At 51.5% G+C, this 18,748-nt stretch overlaps 8 protein-coding genes across 8 annotated transcripts; 3 read left to right on the top strand and 5 right to left on the bottom strand.

Moving 5' to 3' along the window:
- Nucleotides 1-269: 269 nt before the first annotated feature.
- Nucleotides 270-2,204, bottom strand: BKA58DRAFT_84925 (chaperonin Cpn60/TCP-1 family). The gene is made up of 3 exons (XM_046176032.1): nucleotides 2,079-2,204; nucleotides 1,649-2,019; nucleotides 270-1,598 (listed from the first exon to the last, which is right to left on the bottom strand). The coding sequence occupies exons 1-3, from the start codon at nucleotides 2,135-2,137 to the stop codon at nucleotides 361-363; spliced, it is 1,668 nt and encodes a 555-aa protein (XP_046028726.1). The 5' UTR covers nucleotides 2,138-2,204; the 3' UTR covers nucleotides 270-360.
- Nucleotides 2,205-2,824: 620 nt separating this feature from the next.
- On the top strand, nucleotides 2,825-4,120 carry BKA58DRAFT_84959 (50S ribosomal subunit L30). Its single transcript, XM_046176033.1, has 3 exons — nucleotides 2,825-2,933; nucleotides 2,984-3,657; nucleotides 3,710-4,120. The coding sequence occupies exons 1-3, from the start codon at nucleotides 2,888-2,890 to the stop codon at nucleotides 4,004-4,006; spliced, it is 1,017 nt and encodes a 338-aa protein (XP_046028727.1). The 5' UTR covers nucleotides 2,825-2,887; the 3' UTR covers nucleotides 4,007-4,120.
- A 791-nt stretch (nucleotides 4,121-4,911) lies between these two features.
- Nucleotides 4,912-5,722, bottom strand: BKA58DRAFT_417516 (uncharacterized protein; the record flags this gene model as incomplete). The annotated part of the gene is made up of 2 exons (XM_046172635.1): nucleotides 5,240-5,722; nucleotides 4,912-5,178 (listed from the first exon to the last, which is right to left on the bottom strand). Exons 1-2 carry the CDS (start codon nucleotides 5,705-5,707, stop codon nucleotides 4,912-4,914), a joined length of 735 nt encoding a protein of 244 aa, XP_046028728.1. The 5' UTR covers nucleotides 5,708-5,722.
- Nucleotides 5,723-7,197: 1,475 nt separating this feature from the next.
- On the bottom strand, nucleotides 7,198-9,719 carry BKA58DRAFT_84979 (fungal-specific transcription factor domain-containing protein). Its single transcript, XM_046176035.1, has 5 exons — nucleotides 9,419-9,719; nucleotides 8,940-9,317; nucleotides 8,304-8,890; nucleotides 7,569-8,240; nucleotides 7,198-7,518 (listed from the first exon to the last, which is right to left on the bottom strand). Exons 1-5 carry the CDS (start codon nucleotides 9,457-9,459, stop codon nucleotides 7,382-7,384), a joined length of 1,815 nt encoding a protein of 604 aa, XP_046028729.1. The 5' UTR covers nucleotides 9,460-9,719; the 3' UTR covers nucleotides 7,198-7,381.
- Nucleotide 9,720: 1 nt separating this feature from the next.
- Nucleotides 9,721-11,401, bottom strand: BKA58DRAFT_84988 (organic solute transporter Ostalpha-domain-containing protein). The gene is made up of 2 exons (XM_046176036.1): nucleotides 10,767-11,401; nucleotides 9,721-10,715 (listed from the first exon to the last, which is right to left on the bottom strand). The coding sequence occupies exons 1-2, from the start codon at nucleotides 11,265-11,267 to the stop codon at nucleotides 10,005-10,007; spliced, it is 1,212 nt and encodes a 403-aa protein (XP_046028730.1). The 5' UTR covers nucleotides 11,268-11,401; the 3' UTR covers nucleotides 9,721-10,004.
- A 134-nt stretch (nucleotides 11,402-11,535) lies between these two features.
- BKA58DRAFT_435620 (uncharacterized protein) lies at nucleotides 11,536-13,614 on the bottom strand (the record flags this gene model as incomplete). Its single annotated transcript, XM_046173357.1, has 2 exons — nucleotides 11,536-13,295; nucleotides 13,347-13,614. The coding sequence occupies 2 exons, from the start codon at nucleotides 13,612-13,614 to the stop codon at nucleotides 11,536-11,538; spliced, it is 2,028 nt and encodes a 675-aa protein (XP_046028731.1).
- Nucleotides 13,615-14,644: 1,030 nt separating this feature from the next.
- On the top strand, nucleotides 14,645-16,539 carry BKA58DRAFT_376146 (uncharacterized protein). Its single transcript, XM_046169491.1, has 3 exons — nucleotides 14,645-15,120; nucleotides 15,175-15,516; nucleotides 15,578-16,539. Exons 1-3 carry the CDS (start codon nucleotides 14,997-14,999, stop codon nucleotides 16,111-16,113), a joined length of 1,002 nt encoding a protein of 333 aa, XP_046028732.1. The 5' UTR covers nucleotides 14,645-14,996; the 3' UTR covers nucleotides 16,114-16,539.
- A 1-nt stretch (nucleotide 16,540) lies between these two features.
- Nucleotides 16,541-18,670, top strand: BKA58DRAFT_376149 (major facilitator superfamily domain-containing protein). The gene is made up of 3 exons (XM_046169492.1): nucleotides 16,541-16,689; nucleotides 16,752-17,982; nucleotides 18,047-18,670. The coding sequence occupies exons 2-3, from the start codon at nucleotides 16,770-16,772 to the stop codon at nucleotides 18,619-18,621; spliced, it is 1,788 nt and encodes a 595-aa protein (XP_046028733.1). The 5' UTR covers nucleotides 16,541-16,689; nucleotides 16,752-16,769; the 3' UTR covers nucleotides 18,622-18,670.
- The last annotated feature ends 78 nt before the right edge of the window (nucleotides 18,671-18,748 follow it).

Genomic DNA, 18,748 nt, shown 5'->3' on the forward strand with positions numbered 1-18,748 from the left:
AATAATATCAAATGATATGTAACATTGATGTGACATCGATGTATCGTCGAGGTCGTCGAGAGATCAATGAAAGCCAAAGGACCAACATCCTCGTACGAGCTCTGGGTTTTGGTAGGCTGAGTCGAAGATACATCATGTTAAGAACAACCACACAAGTGCCCGAGAAGCTGGAGAAATGATCACATCAGCTCCAAAATTGGTTGCATTCGCTCAGAAGCATTCGGCACTTCCATACCATGATATACGTGACACGTGAACAACCGAAATCCGGGGAGGTAGAACGAAGATATCATTCGCCTGGTGCTTCAATAGCGTCTAGTCGATGTCATTATACACTACTCCTCATACCGTCAGTGGAGTTTAATCATCTTGGTCCCAGTTGCCCGGCTGCGCCTTTCCAGGCATCTTGGGTCCACCAGCTTGCCTTGCGACAATGATCTGGTCGACACTGAGAACCGTCCTCGCAGCCTCGGTAGCGAGCTTAATGGCCCACATCTTGCTGACCCACAGATCGAGAATGCCTTCTTCCTTGGCATCGAGTGTACCAGTGTTGTCGTCGTTCTCAATATCGACACCGACAGTCCACTCGTCGTCTTTCCTGCCTTTCTGTGCAGCGTGTGCGACGTACAGCTTGGCGAGAACTTCAGTTGCGTCCAGGCCGGCTGACTCGGCGAGAGTTCGTGGGATGACCTCGAAAGCTTCAGCGTACTTGCGGATAGAGTATTGCGCCAGACCGGATGTCTTGTCTGCAATAGCCTTGATCTTCTCAACGAGCTGCATCTCTGTTGCTCCAGCACCTGGGACCAGTCGAGGATCACGGGTGATGGCCTTGACCACATTGACACCGTCGTCAATCGCCCGCTCCACGTCGTCGAGGTGGTTCTGAGTAGCGCCGCGTAGAACCAGAGTCGCGGTCCGTGTCTGCTCATTCTCTTGCCTGAATACTGTGACGCGGTCACCGCCAATTTCCAGTGTCTCAACGACGTCGATAGTACCCATTTCATCTGGCATAGGTGCACCGAGACGGGCGAGCGGCGTAGCACCGACTACCCTGCATAACCGTCGAAGCTCGAATTTGGAAAGAACCTTGATGACGAGGATGTTGTAGCGGTTAAGGTAGTGGAGGGCCAGCTCTCCGATGGTCGAGCCAGCAACAACGACCCTCATACCAGAGTCGTGGAGCTCCTTGATGATCTGCTCCACCTGCTGCTCCTCGCCCTTTGTAAAGTCCATCATTTCCTTTGCGTTGTGCAACAGTACCGTGCCCTTGGTCTCGGTCTGTGAAATGTCGATGGGACATGAGAAGACTCCGACCTTGGCCTTTGTCGCCTTTGTGACGGTACCGTCTGGCTGTCTTGCGAAAACCATGCCCTTGACGACCTTGCTCTGCTCCAGGGCACCACCCATGATCTTTACTACGCGGACGTTGTCGACATTGAAGTTGACGGGGTTCTTTGGGAGGACGGCGAGAACGGCTTCGGCGACGAGGTCAGCGAGGAAGTCTTCGCTGCCCGACTGCTTGGCTGCGACCACGGTGCGGATGGCTTTGCTGAGTTCTTGCTGCGAGCGGATGTCTTCGACTTTGTCGCATACCAGCTCTGTGATAGGTTAGCCCCCATTCAGCTGCCACTTCACGTGCGTAACATACCCTCCAGTGTCTGCAGAGCCGCAAGCTGTGCCTTCTCGTAACCCAAGACAATGTCACTTGTCTTCAGGCCCATCCGTATTAACTCCTCCGCCTTCTTCAACAGCTCACCGGCCAAAACGATGACCAGATTTGTCGCATCGCCCATCTCTGCCTCTTGTTGCTGGCTGGCCATGACGAGAAGCTTCGCTGCAGGGTGTACAACCTCGAGTTCTCGCAGTATCGTCGCCGCGTCTGAGGTAAGGATCATTTTCTGAAGGTGGTTTATGACAATCTTGTTGCGCCCATAGGGCCCGAGAGAGGTCTGAACGGTCTGGGCAATGGTCCGGCAGGCGTCGATGTTGCGAATAACAGCGCCATCTTCTGCGTCGTAGCTGTTGCGGGGTGGTTAGTTGATTGTTTACAGTGATTGCGGGGTTGCAAAGAGCTTTACTTCTGGTAGCCCTGCTTGAACAAGCCGGCGTTAGGAGCGTTGGGTATCGTGAGAGACATGTTGGCGGCGTGTGAGGGGTATCAGGGTTGTGGTGGTGTGCCTGCATCTAAGCTCTGCGCGGCGAGAACGCGTCCAGTCCCAAATTTCGATGCCAAGACTTGGAGATCGGGGGAAGTAAAGACCGACGATTCACCATCAACTGTCTTTGGAGTAATGTATCAAATGTGGTATATTGAGACGATGTGTACAACTACGCTACGTCACTTAAGGTTACAATCGTGCGCCTTCTCGGAGATCAAAGCTGAAGCAAAGGTGCGCGAAGTTGTCAGCCGCCAAGGTAATTCCAGCGATGGTCACGGTAGACCTAAGACCAGCTGTGCTTGAAAGCGTACATAGACGTGGGTAAGTCATACGCCAGCGAATAAGCTGACAGATGTGCCATCTTCAATCATAACATCGTCGCATAGATAACCATGCAGGCGTATAATGTTCTTAAGCGCGTAAGAATGTGAGCAAAATCTATCTAGCCGTACACCTTAGGTTTTGTGAAGGTACCGCTAGCGAAAAAGACTGCTCGACTCCCTCTAGGCACCGTTAAATGACCAGGATCTCATGACAGTGCGAGTATGCTGGGGATAAGGATAGGTGCCGTAGAGAAGAAGAGTTGGTATTCGCGCGGAAGAAAAGTTAAGTCGGAGTATCTGCTTAGGTAATGCCGCTAGACCCAATGCACCTCCGCTCCCCGAACTTTTCTGAGATCTCGAGATGGCAGCGGCTGCATCGTGATACCGCGGAGGGCACTGGGAGAAATGAACGCCGGACAGCAGACAACGAGGCGATTGGCCTCAAGAGCTGGTATGAAATGCAATTGGGGCTAGAGGCATCCGGAGCGCTGACGAACGAAGGTCAATCAATATGTCGCTCATGTAGAGACACCGTCACCCGCACATATGCATCCGCTGCCGCCGCCGCCGTCCAAACCGAGGACCAAGTCGCCCAGCACATTCCTCCAGTTGCCCAAGTATCTCCGTCAACATCCTACGCCGTCAACGCCGGTGTCGTCCTGTCCCGCCCCCCGCAAATAACACGCGACCTCCACCCTTTCGAAGCTGCCTTTTTCCTATACCAAAGACGATTGAACGAACGACTTGCGCTACCCTTTACAAGATACTTCTACGTAAAGAAGCGAACACCTGCAGATCTGGAGTGGAAACGGAAAATGAAGCAACGGCTGACCCCCGCCCGCGACATCGGACGATACCAAGGCTACGGAGACGAAGCATGGAATGACGAGGTCCTCGTAGGAGCGCAAGAAAGCGACTTTGAACATCAGGTTGGCAAGCTTATCGAGGACGCCGAGCAATCTGGCCTGGAGGACGCACCGGACACCACTGGCGCAAAGAAGATGGAGCGCGAGCCCGTAGAGAAGCCAATGCCGAGGATAACAGAAGCGGATCAGAAGAATGACACAAAGAGCTTGAATCGCGCGCTTCAGAGAACGCTATATCTGCTTGTCAAGAATAAGGAGGGGCAATGGCAGTTCCCACAGGATCGCTTGAAGGAGGAGAACCTACACGGTGTACGCAATACCACATCCTATGGACATCTACTGAGATGCTAACAACTACTAGGCAGCAAATCGCATCATTACGCACACTGGTGGCATCAACATGAACACATGGCTTGTCGGCCACGTGCCAGTTGGCCATCACCAAGTGGACTACCGCGAACCCAAGCCCACGGGCGATCTCAAGGAGTACGGCTCGAAGACCTTCTTCCTGAAGGCGCGAATCATGGCCGGTCAAGTCAACCTTAAGGAGAACAAGCTTGGTCTTCAAGACTTCAAGTGGCTAGCCAAGGACGAATTGCAGAAGGAGGTAGACGGCAGCTACTGGCGGCAGATTAAGAACATGTTGGCAGAACGATGATTGATATGTACGACCAATGTATTCTAGCGTTGTATGCTCAACGCGTGTAACTCATGATATTCCTGGTAGCACCGTGCAAAGTAATCATGATGGATGCTATACGGTTGAGACGATCATAGATTCCGATAACCTTGCCTCAGCGCATCCTTAGCCCATTGCGCGCCAAGTCATCAACTCGCCTCTTTGCTAGCCGCCATCAGCCTGTTCTCCCTTCATACTATCGAGAAAATGCCCTATCTACGCACTCTTACCCGCATCCAAACGGGTACGACAGGCATGAAGTCAACATCGTACAAATCCTCAGCTAGTTTGCAACAATGGCAGCACCGTAACTTCCCGTGCGACCACACTGCAAACTTGCGTACCACTCGCGCGGGGGAACGAACTCGGGCCAGCTCATGAGGAAACGAGCAAGCGAATTTAGAATGATCAGCTCTTCTATTTAAATTTTTGTCTTGTTAGGGCACGAGTTATAGCACCCATCACTAGGACCAACTGCGTCCCAGCCCAGGAAAGTGAGAAGGTTTATGACAATATCAAGAAAGAACAGCAGCACGGCATTGAGGATGTGCCAGAGAGCTTCGAGCGGATTCGCGACGACCCAGGCGATAACGGCGTCTAGGATAAAGATGGTAAGTTGATCGTGCAATGGGGTAGAGAAGTCGTTGTTGAGTGTTAAAACTTGGAACTTGGGAGTAGAGCTATGCCGAGAACGCTGGTCAACGATGAAAACTCACGGCGAGAGTCAACTCCACATCAGCATGTAATGAAATGGGGAGAATGCTGAAAACAAGATTGAAATTTTCTGGACACATCGATCTTGCATAACGCGAAAAGCTTTTCCCCTGCGGCCATTGTAAATCTTGCCCCTCTCATTTCCAAGCGTAGCTCTCGTCCTGCAACCTTTATGTACACTTCTCCCAATCATAACTGAATCCCTGCTGTGCGCCATAGTACTGGTCACCAAGTGCCTCGCTGTAGGAATGCTCACTATCTAGAACACCCTTCTGACCTTCCTTACCTTGTACCCACATCTCCGTGCGGAAGGTGAACGTACCACTTCCGCAATTAGGCTGAGGAACGAGCTCGGGTGGGTAACTGATATTGGAGTAATGCTCTTGAGCGTACGGACCAGATGAAGCAGGGCCAGTTAGATCAATAGTATCGGCGACCTATTGGAAGAGTCAGTACATGGGCTGATTATTGCAGGGTTCAGTATCATGGACAACGTGCCTCCGTTCTTCCACTTCCCTCGCCCACGTAGTAAGCAAAGTCCCAGTAGACTTGCACTCCCTCATCAAGCTCGTACGTCATGATGCCTTTTGTCCCGTTCTTGTGCAGCCTCAGCTTATAGTCCTCTGCCTCAGCAGTCCTCTCGATATCCTTGTACTCCTTGTATGCCAGCGTCGTCTCACACCATGTATGGCGGGGGCCGGCCTCAAGGTCGACACGCATCCATGGGTATGCGATGTACCAGTAGTAGATCTCGCTGCCATCGACAGTGTTGGAGCCAAAGGTCGGGCGCGTCGTGCGCGAGACGGTGCCGTTTTTGCCGGAGTCTGGGCAGCCTGGGCCGCGTATGGAGGATATGGTGAACGACCAGTTGGGTGGTAGGATACGAAGGGGGTCGGCGGAAGGCGAAGGGTGCGCAAAAGTGGTCGCGAGGCCAAGAAAAGTTGCGGCAGTGGTTGTATACCTCATCGTGGATGCGATAAGCAGAGCTCAGGTAGATGACTGGATGAGATTGATTTTGTTGTTTCCTGAGGAGGTGCTTGTTCTCGTGGGTCCTTCAGGTAGACTATATATGTGTCAGTGTAGTCTTTTGCGTCTGTATAAGGGCGTTTACTCTGGATAAAGCTATTATCACGGCATATAGACAACAACTTCGGTAATCACCCGCAGGTCCAATGAGCACGTAACCCCACATCGTCATGGGAATGATTCTATATTGCTATAGAAGCAGAGTGAGCGGTATGCCATGCCAGTATAGCGATCGCAATATCGAGGCGAAGTCTGGTGATGTTTCTCGACGTTTATGAAGACTGAAAGAGTACAAGTGAGGGGGGATGAAGTCAGGCGGCATTCGCCCGAAGTGTAATCGACTGCTCACCGTTTGCGGCTGCATGCTGCGCTGAGCGAATATCCGGGGGGTGTAAGGCCGACGTCCTTTGATCGCGCATATGCAGAGTTGATCGCGTTCAAATGAGGTTGTTCCGTCAATATAAGGTTAAACGGAGCCGTGTGGGGAAACCTGGAAAAGGAGGGTATGCAGCCGCTTGTTAAGGTGCTGACGCTGTGCAGCACCGGCCGTGTCCGTCAGCAACATGAAACATATCGAATGAAGGGACGTCAATAAGGTGACTGTTTCCATATCCGTAGACTGATACGTCGGCCTTTAGCCTATAGTGATTGTTGTACGTGAGGAAATACGAATGTGTTGAGTGCGTGTCATCATGGCTTGTCGCTCCGGAAAGATGTGACAGTGTTTCGGAGAGTTATCGTCATCCAGGATTCGTCCAGAAATCTGATCTTTCTTATATATCAGTGCTTGGCGAAATGTCACAGATTGCGAAGCGAGAGCTTCGACGGAAATCGATTAAGAATGCTCTATTGATGATAGGTATTGTTGCTAATATGCGAAAGAAGCCCAATTACAGAAACATAATCATCGAAGCTTGGTAGTGAGGCCCTTACCCGTCATTGAAAACTTAACGCCAACCCCAGTGCAGTGTTAAGGTCCGAAGTCAAGCCCCATGAACCCAATGCCATCATACTGAGATTGCTTGAGTAGTTTCTCAATCTTTGGGGCAACAAGAGAAGGCTAGCGTTTCGAACAATCGAATACTATCATGCTTGGTAAGCTCTTGCCAAAGCAGTATGGACACGGGTACGCTGTTGTAGCGTTTTCATATATTTGCCGCGTGAACTTCGATGATAATAAAAGGGTTTGTGGCCCTTGGTTTGAGGAAACCGCGATACTGCCGAATCAAGTACTCCCGCTGGATTGATGTAATGCGGTCTAGTACTCAGTTCGAGCTTTTCTTCGTATGGTGGTGATGGTCACCACCAAAACGGCCCGAACAGGCAGTACGATGCGCTAGCGTAGTCGATGCTGGCCTGAGCCAAACCCGATTGGCGCTCGATGCGAGACCATCAGGTCCGCCAATCCTCCATATAGCTTCGTCGGCAAGGCCACGGACTTGCGCATCATGTTCTGGAAATCAGAATGACGTCTGAGGAGCAATAAGATTCCGCATATGTGCTGCTCTAGTTGTAGCTGTGCTTCTCTAGTACAGCCTGGGATACGTCGTCTAGTGAGAAGCCCTAGAACAATTGCATGGATAATCCTGTAGCAGTGTGGAGACATTGGTATCATCAATTTGGCTTTCCACCCCAGACGTTGACCAATTCATCTAATATCGAGACCGACGGAAACTTGCTAATGCTCAAGACGGATCTGAGAATCTCCAGTATTTCCGCTTGTCGATCTGGTGTCTCCATACAGAGTGCCGCTGATGTCAAGTCAGTATACTGGTCACAGATGAAGAGCTGGTATAAAGACCTGCATAGATAGCCTGGAAGCTGACAAAAGCCGATGGGGAGTTTTGCGATTGCTGTGCCAAAGCAATACCACATATTGTCGATGTGCTTTCGCGAAGGAGCTTGAAGCGAGTTTGATACGTGTTGAGACCTCCTGTCGTTGGCTGATTGAGAATCATAATTATTCGCGCAAAGTGGTAGGTTTGGATGGCCGCGGCATGTGCGGGAGGGTGTATCCATACTGGCGTCGGCTTCGCTTCAAGGGTCGAACTTGGAGAAGACGCGGTGGGTCCAGTCTCCACAGGTATGGGCTCGAAGCTTGATGGAAGGAGACTTTTCCATGCATCTAGCATTCGTAATAGTGTTTCTCCTGCTTCGATGTAGCCAGCTATGTCTCCTTGCTTCGGCGCTGCGGCGAACTGGACACATTTTGCGGCGATATATATGATTCGTGTCGCCAGTCCTTCCGACGTGAGTTCCACCATCGGTACCTTCGGCTGATGTATTGTCAGTGCTGGTCGTCCAGTACGAAACGCTGCCCAGATGTCTTGCCGTAGCCAAGCCCACCAAACTGCACGCTGCAGACTATCGGGAGACTCGCCGCTTGCGCCTGCGTTCTTTTGTATCCAGAAAGCTCCCCTCAGGTGACGATCCCAATTACTGTGATCGGGATTACCAGCCGTACCAAACATTTCTAGAGTTGGTACATATAATTAGTACCTTTCGCACATGTTATTCGCATGGAGCCATTGCTTACCATATGTCGAGATCATCGTAGCAGTGACCAATATTTCGCGTGAATTAGTGTAGGACTGATGCCATATATTCTGCGATAGATACTGCAGTGTCTCATAGTACAGTTGTTCGGCAGCCCTTCGTGGAGTGGACGATGCACTAGAGGACGAAGCGGGCGTATCCGGTTGAACCTGAGAAGTAGCCTCATTGCCGACGTCCTGATCCTGGGATAAGGCCATATGACAAGCACCGACTGCCAACAAGGACTTGAGCAAACCTACGTTATGCAAGGCGAGATGGGGAACAACGTTCGCAAAGTGTTTCGCAGGGTCGAAGAGATCTAAGATCGGTGCTACTTCACTGACATAATGTTCAAAGTACGTCAGCTCCAGCCGCTTCAACTCAATCCTTGCTTCCGTGTTCCATGGTTGCTCGGCTATTGCGACTGTGTGAACGTTGACGCTACCAAAAGGGTCATCATCGCCTGCTAGAGCGACGGATTGCCGAGGAGACTGTCTTCTTGATAGACTTGCAATATCGAAATTCCAGCGATTGCTATTCGTTTGCCCTTGCATACTGTTGATCGCGTCTTCCGCCAATAGATCATACCTATCCGATTTTTAGCCAATGTCAATCTTAACAAGCGGGTCGAAGTTACCATTCGACAGGTCCAAAGTTAGGCGCCAAGCTTTCCCCGAAGGTGAAAAGGCTGTCGTCAAGGAAGAAATCATCGTTTGGTAGTATACTTTCAGTGAGCTCCGGCGGTTCTGCGGGGAAAGAGGGCCACGACTGTAACGGCTCCACAGGCTCTGAACCTAGCGTTGGGATGCCTACAGACCCAAGCTCGGTCTCATTGTTTGATGGCGCTGAGTCTCCAAGAGCTGCGGTCACGTCGACGTCACGCGCACTTAGTGCTCGCGGGCGCCGGGGTGTTGGGGTCCTCTCAGCATACACACAATCTCGTTGGACTCTTTCGCAGTTCCTGCAACTTGGATGGCTTTCGTCGCACTTGACCTTACGTTTACGGCATGTCAGGCTATCCCACTTGTTAGCATTGCGCTTATGACGCTGTGCATGGGGAGATTCAAGCTTTTGCTTCCGCAGTAATTAATGCATACTTGATGTGCATGAACTTACCACCCTGTCGAGGTCCTCAGCCCACGTGATTTTGACGGCATGGTGTGCTGTGCTCAGGCTGAGAGCGAGTGTGCGAAGCGATCGCATCGAGGAACGGAGCGCGCTCGATGCGGGCAGGCCGACTCAAATACCAGACGCGCGAAAGCTAGCCCCAGTCGCGTGCATACGTTAGCAGAGACGCTAATCGTCCCGCTGGCACCAGAAGGATTTGCTGTGGGGAACCTGGACACATTGGAGATTTGCGGGATCGCGAAGCCTGAGGGACGAGAGCTGTAGCTGTGTTGCTGGTTGCTGGTGAAGATCGTCCCGAGCTTCATTGGTGTTATGTAAGCGCTACGCAGCCCGTCGGCGACCTAACGCCTGCAACCCTTCCGAAGTTGACACGCCATTATAGTTCCGAAGCTTCACAATGTTCCAAAAGGCTGTGATTGAGAAGGGTGTTTTTTTGATGTTTTCGTTATGTATTGCTGTCCAGATACAAAATTGACTATTTTCTAATTTGCCATACTTTGTGTACCTAGGTGGTCTTCCAATCTCTCTTGGACGCCTGCTAGTTATCTCTTCACGTACACAGTCCACGAGTCATTCAAGCTGTTTTGCGATCCTTCTCTTTGCATCTCCCACTATGTTTTGGTCCATCGTGCAGTGGATCTGACTGCGTGCCGCGTCGGGTTCTGGGACCATGAGCTTTGCAATCGAGCTTGTAGGCTACACTCTCGTTCCGAAAGTGAATGCCATGGAATAGCCAACGGAAGCCGCGAGCAGCGGCGCAGCAATAATCCCAAGGGTTTAATACCTCCACCAAAGCTTCATTGGGTCCACATTCATACATCTGTTTAGGAAACTTCGGAACCCGATTGCTCTGGTAGGGCCTCCATGGGAACGCCCAGTAATGCAGGACAGCAAAGACCAAAGTCTCAGTGCATGTAAGCAGACAAGGAATTCCGACGTGGAGATCCAGTGCAGTAATGAAGCGTGTGGGTCGCAGTGGTCCGTATTGGATGAGCAGCGAGATGAGCCATGTTTGCCAGTAAGTAAGGAAGACGATAAGCTTAACGCAGACCATCTTGAAGACGGGCCTGTTGGGCGCGAGATCTTCTTTGAGCTGCGCATAGATTTGATGTAGGCAATACATTGCAACAAGAACGGAGAGTGCGTCAATGATGGCTGTCCATAGCGATGCGTAGCGTACGTTATGACTCCCTTTGCAAAATTGACCTAAGGATGACGTGACGACGGCTATGGTTGTTACGATGGTACGAAGAACGACGTATTGGAAGATTCCGATGTAGTTGATCTGCGGATGATCAGTGGCCTCTCAGAGAATACAGGCTGGGCCATCGCTTACGTTGAACCAGGTAATGCCGCTCCTCGGCCTCCTCAGCAACCCTTTCTGCTCGCCGCCGGTCAGCTTCTGGAACCAATTCAACGGCCAACTCCAATTCTTCGGTTCGACGTGGCGAAAGTAGTCTTTTTGCTCATGGAAATCGGGTGCAAGATAATGGCACATGAGCGTGAAGAAGCTCGCGACAGCATAAGCGGAGTAGCATTCGCGTATAAGCTCGCAGTAGACAGCGTTTCTGTAGAACACATAAGAGAGCAATGTGGTCCACGCGTAGACCGGAATGACGAAGAGAATACGTATGATGTGTTTTTGTTCATGTGGGTGTCGATAGTGCAGTGTGTGTTGCATGATGTGGAAGACGGAAACTCCAATCGCTAACGACGCCAAAGTGCAGCAGACATTTAGAGTCAGCAGATGGAAGGTGATGTCTTTATGACCAAAGGGCAAAGCCACTTCACCAACGCGTTCGTGCGTAAGCGTCTCGCCTGGACACTGGCCGGCCATTGTCGTCAGTTCTGCGAACTGAGTGAGAAAATCAGTATGCGACTACGTCGGGAGCCAGCCTACAATGCGTAGTACGGTCGATGCAGGAGGAGCATTGAAATGAAGAGGCTACAGCAAGCAATAGCCGTCGTTCTTGCCTGCTGCAACTTCGAGCAGCGGCCTGATTTGGGGAAGGAGGACCTCGCTAAGAAAACTTGTTGCAGAGCACCTGACCCGGTTCTTCGACTTTCGATACTTCTTACACAAACATTAAATCCCTTCGGGTAACTCATCCTCTCCAAACATCTGCCCCTCTCCCTCTATATCCACCCCTCCCTCGTCCTCTGTAGCCACTACCGCCTCTGCCACCTTTGTAGTCAGGGCGATCTTCACCGACTTCGACAACCCTGTTATCTTCATCAAAACTGTACTTGTACTTCATCTCAGTCTTGATGCCCCGCCCCTTCCTTGTCTGGCCAGGTGCCCAGTCTCTGCTTGTCTCGGCGTCCAGTTCCTTTAGTCTCAGATCGGAAATATCATCCGAAACTGGGAGATAAAAGAGTTGGGGCTTCGCCTCTGTGGAGCTGAACAGATCATGGAGTGTTTTGAATGAAGCTTCAGTGTCTTGTCGCGTATCTTTCGATAAGGGTGTTGGGAGAGATGTTGTTGATGCTTGTTGTGCGGATGGCATTCGTACGTCTGCGCTTGCGCGTGGGCCTCGTGGTGCGTTTGCAGGAGCGCCTGAACCAACTTCCTGGAATACAGCTATAACAGAGCCATCACTGGACTCTGGATATACGACTTCAAACCGCTTGGGGTTGTGTGAGCGTTTGTTTGCCCGAGCTTCCTTCTCGGCAGCTGCAGCGTCCTCTTCCTCCTTGATCCAATCCTCCACGTGCTCATCCGGGACGAAGTCGACCCAGAGCTCTTTCCTGTTACCTTCTGGTGGCCATATGGAGCCGTGTAAAGATGCTCGTACTCGTGATGCAGCAGTTTTAGTGCTAAAGAGTACGAGCGCATGCGACTTGAGTGCGTCCAGGAAAAGGGTTTCCACAATTGTGGGGTCCGGTGAGGTGGATGGCGGCGAGGCAAGAGAGACTAGGTGTGCTCGCAGTGGCTCCAGACGCAGAGGGCGCATGAAGTTGCGGATGTACAAGGCAGATGTCACAGGGTGGAGCGCGGGCACCGTGGGCCTGTCGTCAGTCAAGGCTTCCTGGGGTGTGTCGTTTGCATTAGATTTCATGAGATCTTTATACCGAGAGGCCTTTTCCTTCTTCTCGCGCCTTGTGTCGGTCTCCACAGCTGGTGGATCCTCCTCGGCTGGTGTAGAGCGATTGTCGTTTGTTTCGTTTGGATTGCCATGTGCTAGAGCTCCGGTCTCTTCCTCCGATCTTCTTTGCTCCATGACGGTATCCTCGTCTTCCTGCAAGTGAACGCCAGGCGCTGGGTCATGGCTGGGCCTGTGCTTCTTCGCCTTGATTTCCTGGTCTGCCATCTCGGGTGTGTCACTCCTCCTCTTTCTCTTCTTCGAGTCTGTTTCTACCTCCTCTGTGTTGACCCTCGATGTTTCTGTCGTCGAGGACTCTGGAACGGCAAGCAATTCCGGCATCTCCACCGATTGTTGCTCATTGGACACAGGTGAAGCCGTCTTCACGTCCATGCTCGTGTCTTGCAAATCTTCGGGAAGTCCAGATTTTGGCTGAACCAACCGCAGAGCTTCAGCAGCCGGCCCTGGAGCATCTGGCAGCTCGTCCTCTGCGACTTCGACCTTCTTTACGTCTTCAACTTCCGCATCGGTAGGCTCAGTGACGGTTGGGCCGACCACATCGTCGGCATCTGCGGGCGGTGCACTGAAGACTCCCGCGGGTTGTGTTGAGCCGGGCTCCCCCACATTAGTCGTGTCCTCGGCAGGCCGCTCTATTGCTTTGATCTCGTCCGGTGGAGGAGCATCGCTGTCAATGTGCGAAATTGTCTCGGGGAGGGAATCGGTAGTCGCTGCGGGTACGGGTAGAGGTTCTGGCTCGGTTTCGCGTGTAGGCTGCTCTGCTTCTTGATTCGGGTCAGCATCTAGCGGCAACCATGTACCCATAGTGCGCATACCTCCAGCTTCAGAGAGGGCCAGCCCAGGGACATGCTCTTTGGTGGCAGTGTCGTCGCCAACTTCGGCATTCACCTGCTCTACCGCATCAGGCGGCGCGTCTGCGCTTTCGGTACCCTCGTCTGGCGCACTGGGGATCTCGGCAGCGATATCTGCCTCCTGGAGCTTCTCGATGATTTGCGCCTTTCGTGTCAAGCCGGTGCTGGGTATACTCCGGTCCTTCAACACCTGCCGCAGTTGCGCGACCGTTTGTTTGCTGTAATCTGTCATGGCCGGACCCTGTGCTCAATTGTAATAAAAATAGCAGGCGTAGAGTCGCATAGAATTGCTGAACATATGCGCCTATTCGAGCGACCAAAAAGATGACAAGTAAGGGAGAGTGAGAAGGTGCGACAAGGCTAAGGAACCGCAAACGTCACGCCTCGAGGAAGTTCGCGCGCGTTGGAGGCGTGTGCTAGTGGCTTGGCGTACATGTACGTCCCGCAAGCACCTGGGCACGTGTGGGGAGGGCTGCATTAACCGAGCGATCATGGCATTCTCTCCCTTTCTGACCGAGTTCTTCGTCTACGTAGACATCGCGTTCAAGGTGATGAGCGCGCTGATTATCTACGCTAAGCACCACCCGCCGAGTCTTCGCCAACGCTGTGTTTGTCAACACGTTTGTCGTGTCATCGTCATGTAAGGGTGGTGCTGGTGGTCAAGCATTGAGTACATATGAGCCAGTGAAGCATGCAAACATCAGCACTGTCAGCGTCGAGGGTCATAAGGTTGATGATTTGGTGTACACATATTCGTCATGAAACCGTGCAAAACAAAAACACACGATACCAGTTTGAAGAGTTTATCGGAAGATAAAGCGTAGCGCCCTCCATATCCCTCCATAACCTCGCAAGTTTCCTGTTCCTGAATAGAAAAACTCTAATTGCTTCACGTCGTCATCTCCCATAGCGAACCATAAGCGCTAGAGTGTCCTCATTTGGGTAAGTTCTCACGCACAATTGAAAGTGACCTCGTGGTTTTGTGGTTACAGCGTAATAGGGGTATCTCAAATCCGAAGAAATCAAGTCCCCAGTGATCTCTTAAGTGTCATCTCATATAACAGCATCGTTGTGTACGGCTGTATAACAAGACGCTCAGCGAGATGTATTTAGTCATGTAGTCCGCATCACATACGTTGCGGTATTCGGGAGCTTCGTAGCCGCGCGATGTAAGAATCCTTTTGGAAGGGATTGGAGCGGACCGGAAGCGCCGCTACCGACGATCGTTGATGTGTTTGTGCCGAGAAATTACCATGTAGCTAGCCTAATCTTAAAGTGGATTTTAAAAGCCCGAAACGGGGCGAGCGAAAAGCTAATTGATAGCTAGTGCAGAGAACAGGAGCAGTGATGTACATCTCACCGAATGAGCATGGGAATGCTAGCAGTCGATCTCACTGTCCAGAGCGCACGATTCGCTCTGGATGCTACGGTCAGGCTCGGAAGCAAGGCGTTGGCAGAGCTATAGAGTCAATATTGTGATGCAATGCACCATGTTAGCCTACCTGCCCGGTATGACGACGAATCTGGACAAGAGCGCATCTTCGTATATAATGGGCCTCTGCCACCGTAGGACCGCTCCTTACTCAACCATCCACCTGAATCATCATATACACCATGGCACGCTTCTTTTTCCAAATACTGCTTGCTGCCGCGAGCCTCGTCGCTGGCCAAAGCACAACGTGCCCAAATGAGGTTGCCATATACAACCAGCAAGATCGCACTATGAGTGCGACCAGCAGTGAGTGTGATCTTTCTGGAAAGTAAGGAAACGGTGTACTGATATATGCTGCAGACTGGTTCCTTGTTCCGGTTCGCAAGGATGCTGTCATGAAGGCCCTCAAGGAGTCGTTCCCAAGCTTGGTCAACCTAAACGGACTAAATCTGCTATCTCTTCCCGAAGGGCTGAAATTTCCTGAGGGCATGCACCCCGTCATCGTCAACGCCGGAGCCAACACCGATATTCGCCAGGGCGGCCTTCAGCTTGCTACAGGGTTGATGGTCGCCAGCTCTATGATTCCCTATGTCGGCGTCGGTAGCTCCAAGACACCACTCAATGCGCCCCTTGTATCGTACCTTGCCGGTGTGGACGAAGTAACCCAAGGTTACGTTGCCGGGCTTGTTCCATCTCTAGTTGGTAAGTAACTAGCGCGAAACAAGTTCAGCCTGCGGTTTATAGCTAATGCGCAATCCTTTAGCTACTATAGGCGGTATTCAGACTAGAATCGGCGCATTTCTACCACTCAATGCACCATTCCAATCATACCGGGATGGATCTTTCGGCATCAACTCGAAGTGGGCACAGGCACCCAATCCTGCCAGCGGTCCTGGCCTGTACTCCGAGGCGTTCGATCTCAAGTTCGTCAGCGAACCCAACCAAGCAGCGCCCAAATATTCTCTCGACATGTGGAAAAGCATGATTAACCAGCCCTTCCTGCTTGGTAGCGTGGGAAGCCTCCTTTCACCCAAATGCCAGCGCAATGTCTACTTCTTCAATAACAGCACCGCACAGCCAACTTACCGATCGGGCAACGTAACTCTTGGTCCTTCAGCGGGTGCCGATGTGTTCTCTGCTACCTTGCAAAAGGCCAGTCCAGATGGTTCCGGATTCTACAAGGGTGTTTATGGCTTCACTGGCTGCGGGCAGGTTGTCGGATATGGCGCTGTTATTCCGCTGGGCGAGGACTGCGAGGCTGCTGCTCAGGCCGTTAAGAACACCCCTGGAGCTTTGTAAGAGTACCTAACGCACTACCTGGATAGGTAGATAAGAACCATGTGTCGAGTAATGTGAGTAATGTTAGCAATGTACCCAGAATGTCTCAGTTCCAGGTGTGATATTTCTCACATGCTTCAGGAGTAATGAAGAGACGGCGGCAGGACGTGGCACCTTTTTGCTGCAAGTCGTTACGTCATTGCTGTCGCGTCCCCGAAAATGGAGCGTTCACGGTGCGCACGCATCTTTCTTCGACTCGCGAGCCGACACATCGTCTTCGTGCGAGCAATACGTGTTGAAGATCTGTCAGCCGGAGATTTATCCGAACTGAGGTCTGGGAATAACACCTCGAGGAGGCCGAGCAATGAATGTACTATACCGTTCGAGGTTAGCGCAGCTGATTAGTACGCAAAATTTACGTCACATCGACCGGAGATACCCAACGATAGTTGAATTTTGTGGCATCTGTCGTTGCTTAGTGTTCGTGATGTTCTATCAATTCTTCGCCCTTTGGTTGTCGACGGCTTTAGTATCATAAAGGTGTCAGATGCTCGCCACATTTCCGGCAATCTTTCTCATTCATCGAGCTGCATCTAGGTTAGCAAGCGTAGTACTTGTATTTAAGCAATCCAGAATACACCGTTGACACAAGCGACAAGATATGAACCACTGGAATCATGGAGCCTAAAGACGAACGATCAACAGACACGAATACTACTTCGATATCACACACAGACGTAGATCTTGAGAGTGGAAGGCGATCAAGACCAAGACAGCGGAGCGAATCAACATCCGATTCATCGTCGGAATATGAGGAAGAGAAGGATGCTGACCATGATGGCCACCGTCCATCGGGAAGAGAACTCCACGAAAGCATTTCGCGATCACGCAGCAGACGCAGTCTACCAAGAGACAGAACAGCGACAGCCACAGCGAGTGGTATAAATCAGCCTTTGAGCCGGACAATATCCAGACGCGATACAGCACTTTCGCGAATACGTACACGACCAAATATTGCGCCCTTTTCCCATCCTCTGGCGCATCAACAGACCACTGCGGATGTGCTAGTAGATTTTGAGGGCGACGATGATCCTTATCGCCCCATGAACTGGCCCACAAAGAAGAAGATCACAACGACCATGATGTACGGCCTCACGACTATGAGCGCGACATGGGCTTCTTCTGCATATTCTGCAGGTACGCGACAGATAGCAGCAGAGTTCGATGTAGGAAACCAGGTCGCGGTGTTAGGCACTACGCTCTTCTTGTTTGGATTTGGGCTTGGTCCGCTTCTCTGGGCTCCACTTTCCGAAGTCTACGGGAGACGTTTGGCAGTTTTGACGCCTATGTTCATTGCAATCTGCTTTAGCTTCGGTAGTGCCGTAGCAAAGGACTTCCAGACACTGATGATCACAAGGTTCTTTGGTGCCTTCTTTGCTAGCGCACCAGTCACGAACACCGGTGGTGTGTTGGGCGATCTGTATAGTCCGGCATGGAGAGCCTTAGCTATGGCAGGTTACGCTATGGCGGTCGTCGGAGGCCCCTGTCTCGGGCCAATTGTCTCCGCAGCTTTTGTCGCCAATCCATCACTTGGCTGGCGCTGGACCGAATACTTCACCGGTATACTTCAGGCAACCATTCTGTTCATTGACATCATTTTCATCGACGAATGCTACCCACCGAAGCTCCTCGTCTACAAAGCACGTCGCCTGCGGCACGAAACCGGCAACTGGGCCCTTCACACCAAGTTCGAGGAGTGGGATGTCAGCATCAAAGAATTGTCTAAAAAGTTTCTTCTACGGCCAATACAGCTTCTGATGACACCTATTTGTTTTCTTGTCGCACTCTACGCTAGCTTCTGCTACGGAATTCTGTACATGATGCTGGGAGGTAAGAAATACCGTTGTGCGAACTGCATGTGAGACATGTACTAACTTCGTACACCTGCTTTTAGGTATACCCATAATCTTTGGCGAAATGCGCGGATGGCCAGCTGTGAGCGCAACGCTGCCTTTCCTAGGTATCTTGGTTGGCGCAATCATCGGCTGCAGCATCAACGCCTACAACCAACTTCTTTACAACAAAGTCTATCGTGCAGCTGGGAATCGTGCCGTTCCGGAAGCCCGTTTGCCACCAATGATGCTCGGCTCCGTACTCTTCTCCGCCGGTCAATTCATCATGGGTTGGACAGCGGACCCTCAGTACCATTGGATCGCTCCCGTCATTGGGCTGGTGTCGATGGGAACTGGTTTCTTCACGATCTTCCAAGCTGCCCTGAACTACCTGGTCGACACCTTCACGTTGTATGCTGCGAGTGCAGTAGCAGCGAACACTTTCCTTCGAAGCGCCTTTGCGGGCGCTTTTCCATTGGTGGTGACGCCACTGTATCACAATATTGGAGTAGGTCCTGCGAGTAGTATTACTGGTGGATTCGCAGCATTGCTTATCCCAGTGCCTTTCGTTTTCTACACATATGGCAAGAGAATCAGGAGGGCAAGCAAATGGAGTCGTGGGAGTGTTTTTGATTGAATAGTCAACGGGTAATCATAGTAATGCCATTCTGAGGTTTAGCTCGTCCCGTAATGTTCCCGTACGCGCGCCAGAATTCTAACTAACCGGTTCCCACACTCTTTAGTGTTCAGTACCATCAAGCAGA

The sequence above is a fragment of the Alternaria rosae genome (assembly GCF_020736505.1).
Source record: "Alternaria rosae strain MPI-PUGE-AT-0040 chromosome Unknown BKA58scaffold_2, whole genome shotgun sequence".
Lineage (NCBI taxonomy): Eukaryota > Fungi > Ascomycota > Dothideomycetes > Pleosporales > Pleosporaceae > Alternaria > Alternaria rosae.

Excerpts from the sequence above, each read along its gene's own strand:
- BKA58DRAFT_84925 (XM_046176032.1), bottom strand. The coding sequence starts at position 2,137 with ATGTCTCTCACGATACCCAACGCTCCTAACGCCGGCTTGTTCAAGCAG. Across the intron at positions 2,020-2,078 it reads TTCAAGCAGGGCTACCAGAA|CTACGACGCAGAAGATGGCG; the intron begins GTAAAGCTCTTT and ends ACCCCGCAACAG. Across the intron at positions 1,599-1,648 it reads GGCTCTGCAGACACTGGAGG|AGCTGGTATGCGACAAAGTC; the intron begins GTATGTTACGCA and ends AACCTATCACAG.
- BKA58DRAFT_84959 (XM_046176033.1), top strand. The coding sequence starts at position 2,888 with ATGAACGCCGGACAGCAGACAACGAGGCGATTGGCCTCAAGAGCTG. Across the intron at positions 2,934-2,983 it reads GCGATTGGCCTCAAGAGCTG|GTCAATCAATATGTCGCTCA; the intron begins GTATGAAATGCA and ends TGACGAACGAAG. Across the intron at positions 3,658-3,709 it reads AGGAGGAGAACCTACACGGT|GCAGCAAATCGCATCATTAC; the intron begins GTACGCAATACC and ends AACAACTACTAG.
- BKA58DRAFT_84979 (XM_046176035.1), bottom strand. The coding sequence starts at position 9,459 with ATGCCGTCAAAATCACGTGGGCTGAGGACCTCGACAGGGTG. Across the intron at positions 8,241-8,303 it reads TACGATGATCTCGACATATG|AAATGTTTGGTACGGCTGGT; the intron begins GTAAGCAATGGC and ends TACCAACTCTAG. Across the intron at positions 7,519-7,568 it reads CTTCCAGGCTATCTATGCAG|CGGCACTCTGTATGGAGACA; the intron begins GTCTTTATACCA and ends ACTTGACATCAG.
- BKA58DRAFT_84988 (XM_046176036.1), bottom strand. The coding sequence starts at position 11,267 with ATGGCCGGCCAGTGTCCAGGCGAGACGCTTACGCACGAACGCGTTGGT. Across the intron at positions 10,716-10,766 it reads GCGGCATTACCTGGTTCAAC|ATCAACTACATCGGAATCTT; the intron begins GTAAGCGATGGC and ends GATCATCCGCAG.
- BKA58DRAFT_376146 (XM_046169491.1), top strand. The coding sequence starts at position 14,997 with ATGGCACGCTTCTTTTTCCAAATACTGCTTGCTGCCGCGAGCCTCGTC. Across the intron at positions 15,121-15,174 it reads CACTATGAGTGCGACCAGCA|ACTGGTTCCTTGTTCCGGTT; the intron begins GTGAGTGTGATC and ends TATATGCTGCAG. Across the intron at positions 15,517-15,577 it reads GCTTGTTCCATCTCTAGTTG|CTACTATAGGCGGTATTCAG; the intron begins GTAAGTAACTAG and ends GCAATCCTTTAG.
- BKA58DRAFT_376149 (XM_046169492.1), top strand. The coding sequence starts at position 16,770 with ATGGAGCCTAAAGACGAACGATCAACAGACACGAATACTACTTCGATA. Across the intron at positions 17,983-18,046 it reads TCTGTACATGATGCTGGGAG|GTATACCCATAATCTTTGGC; the intron begins GTAAGAAATACC and ends ACCTGCTTTTAG.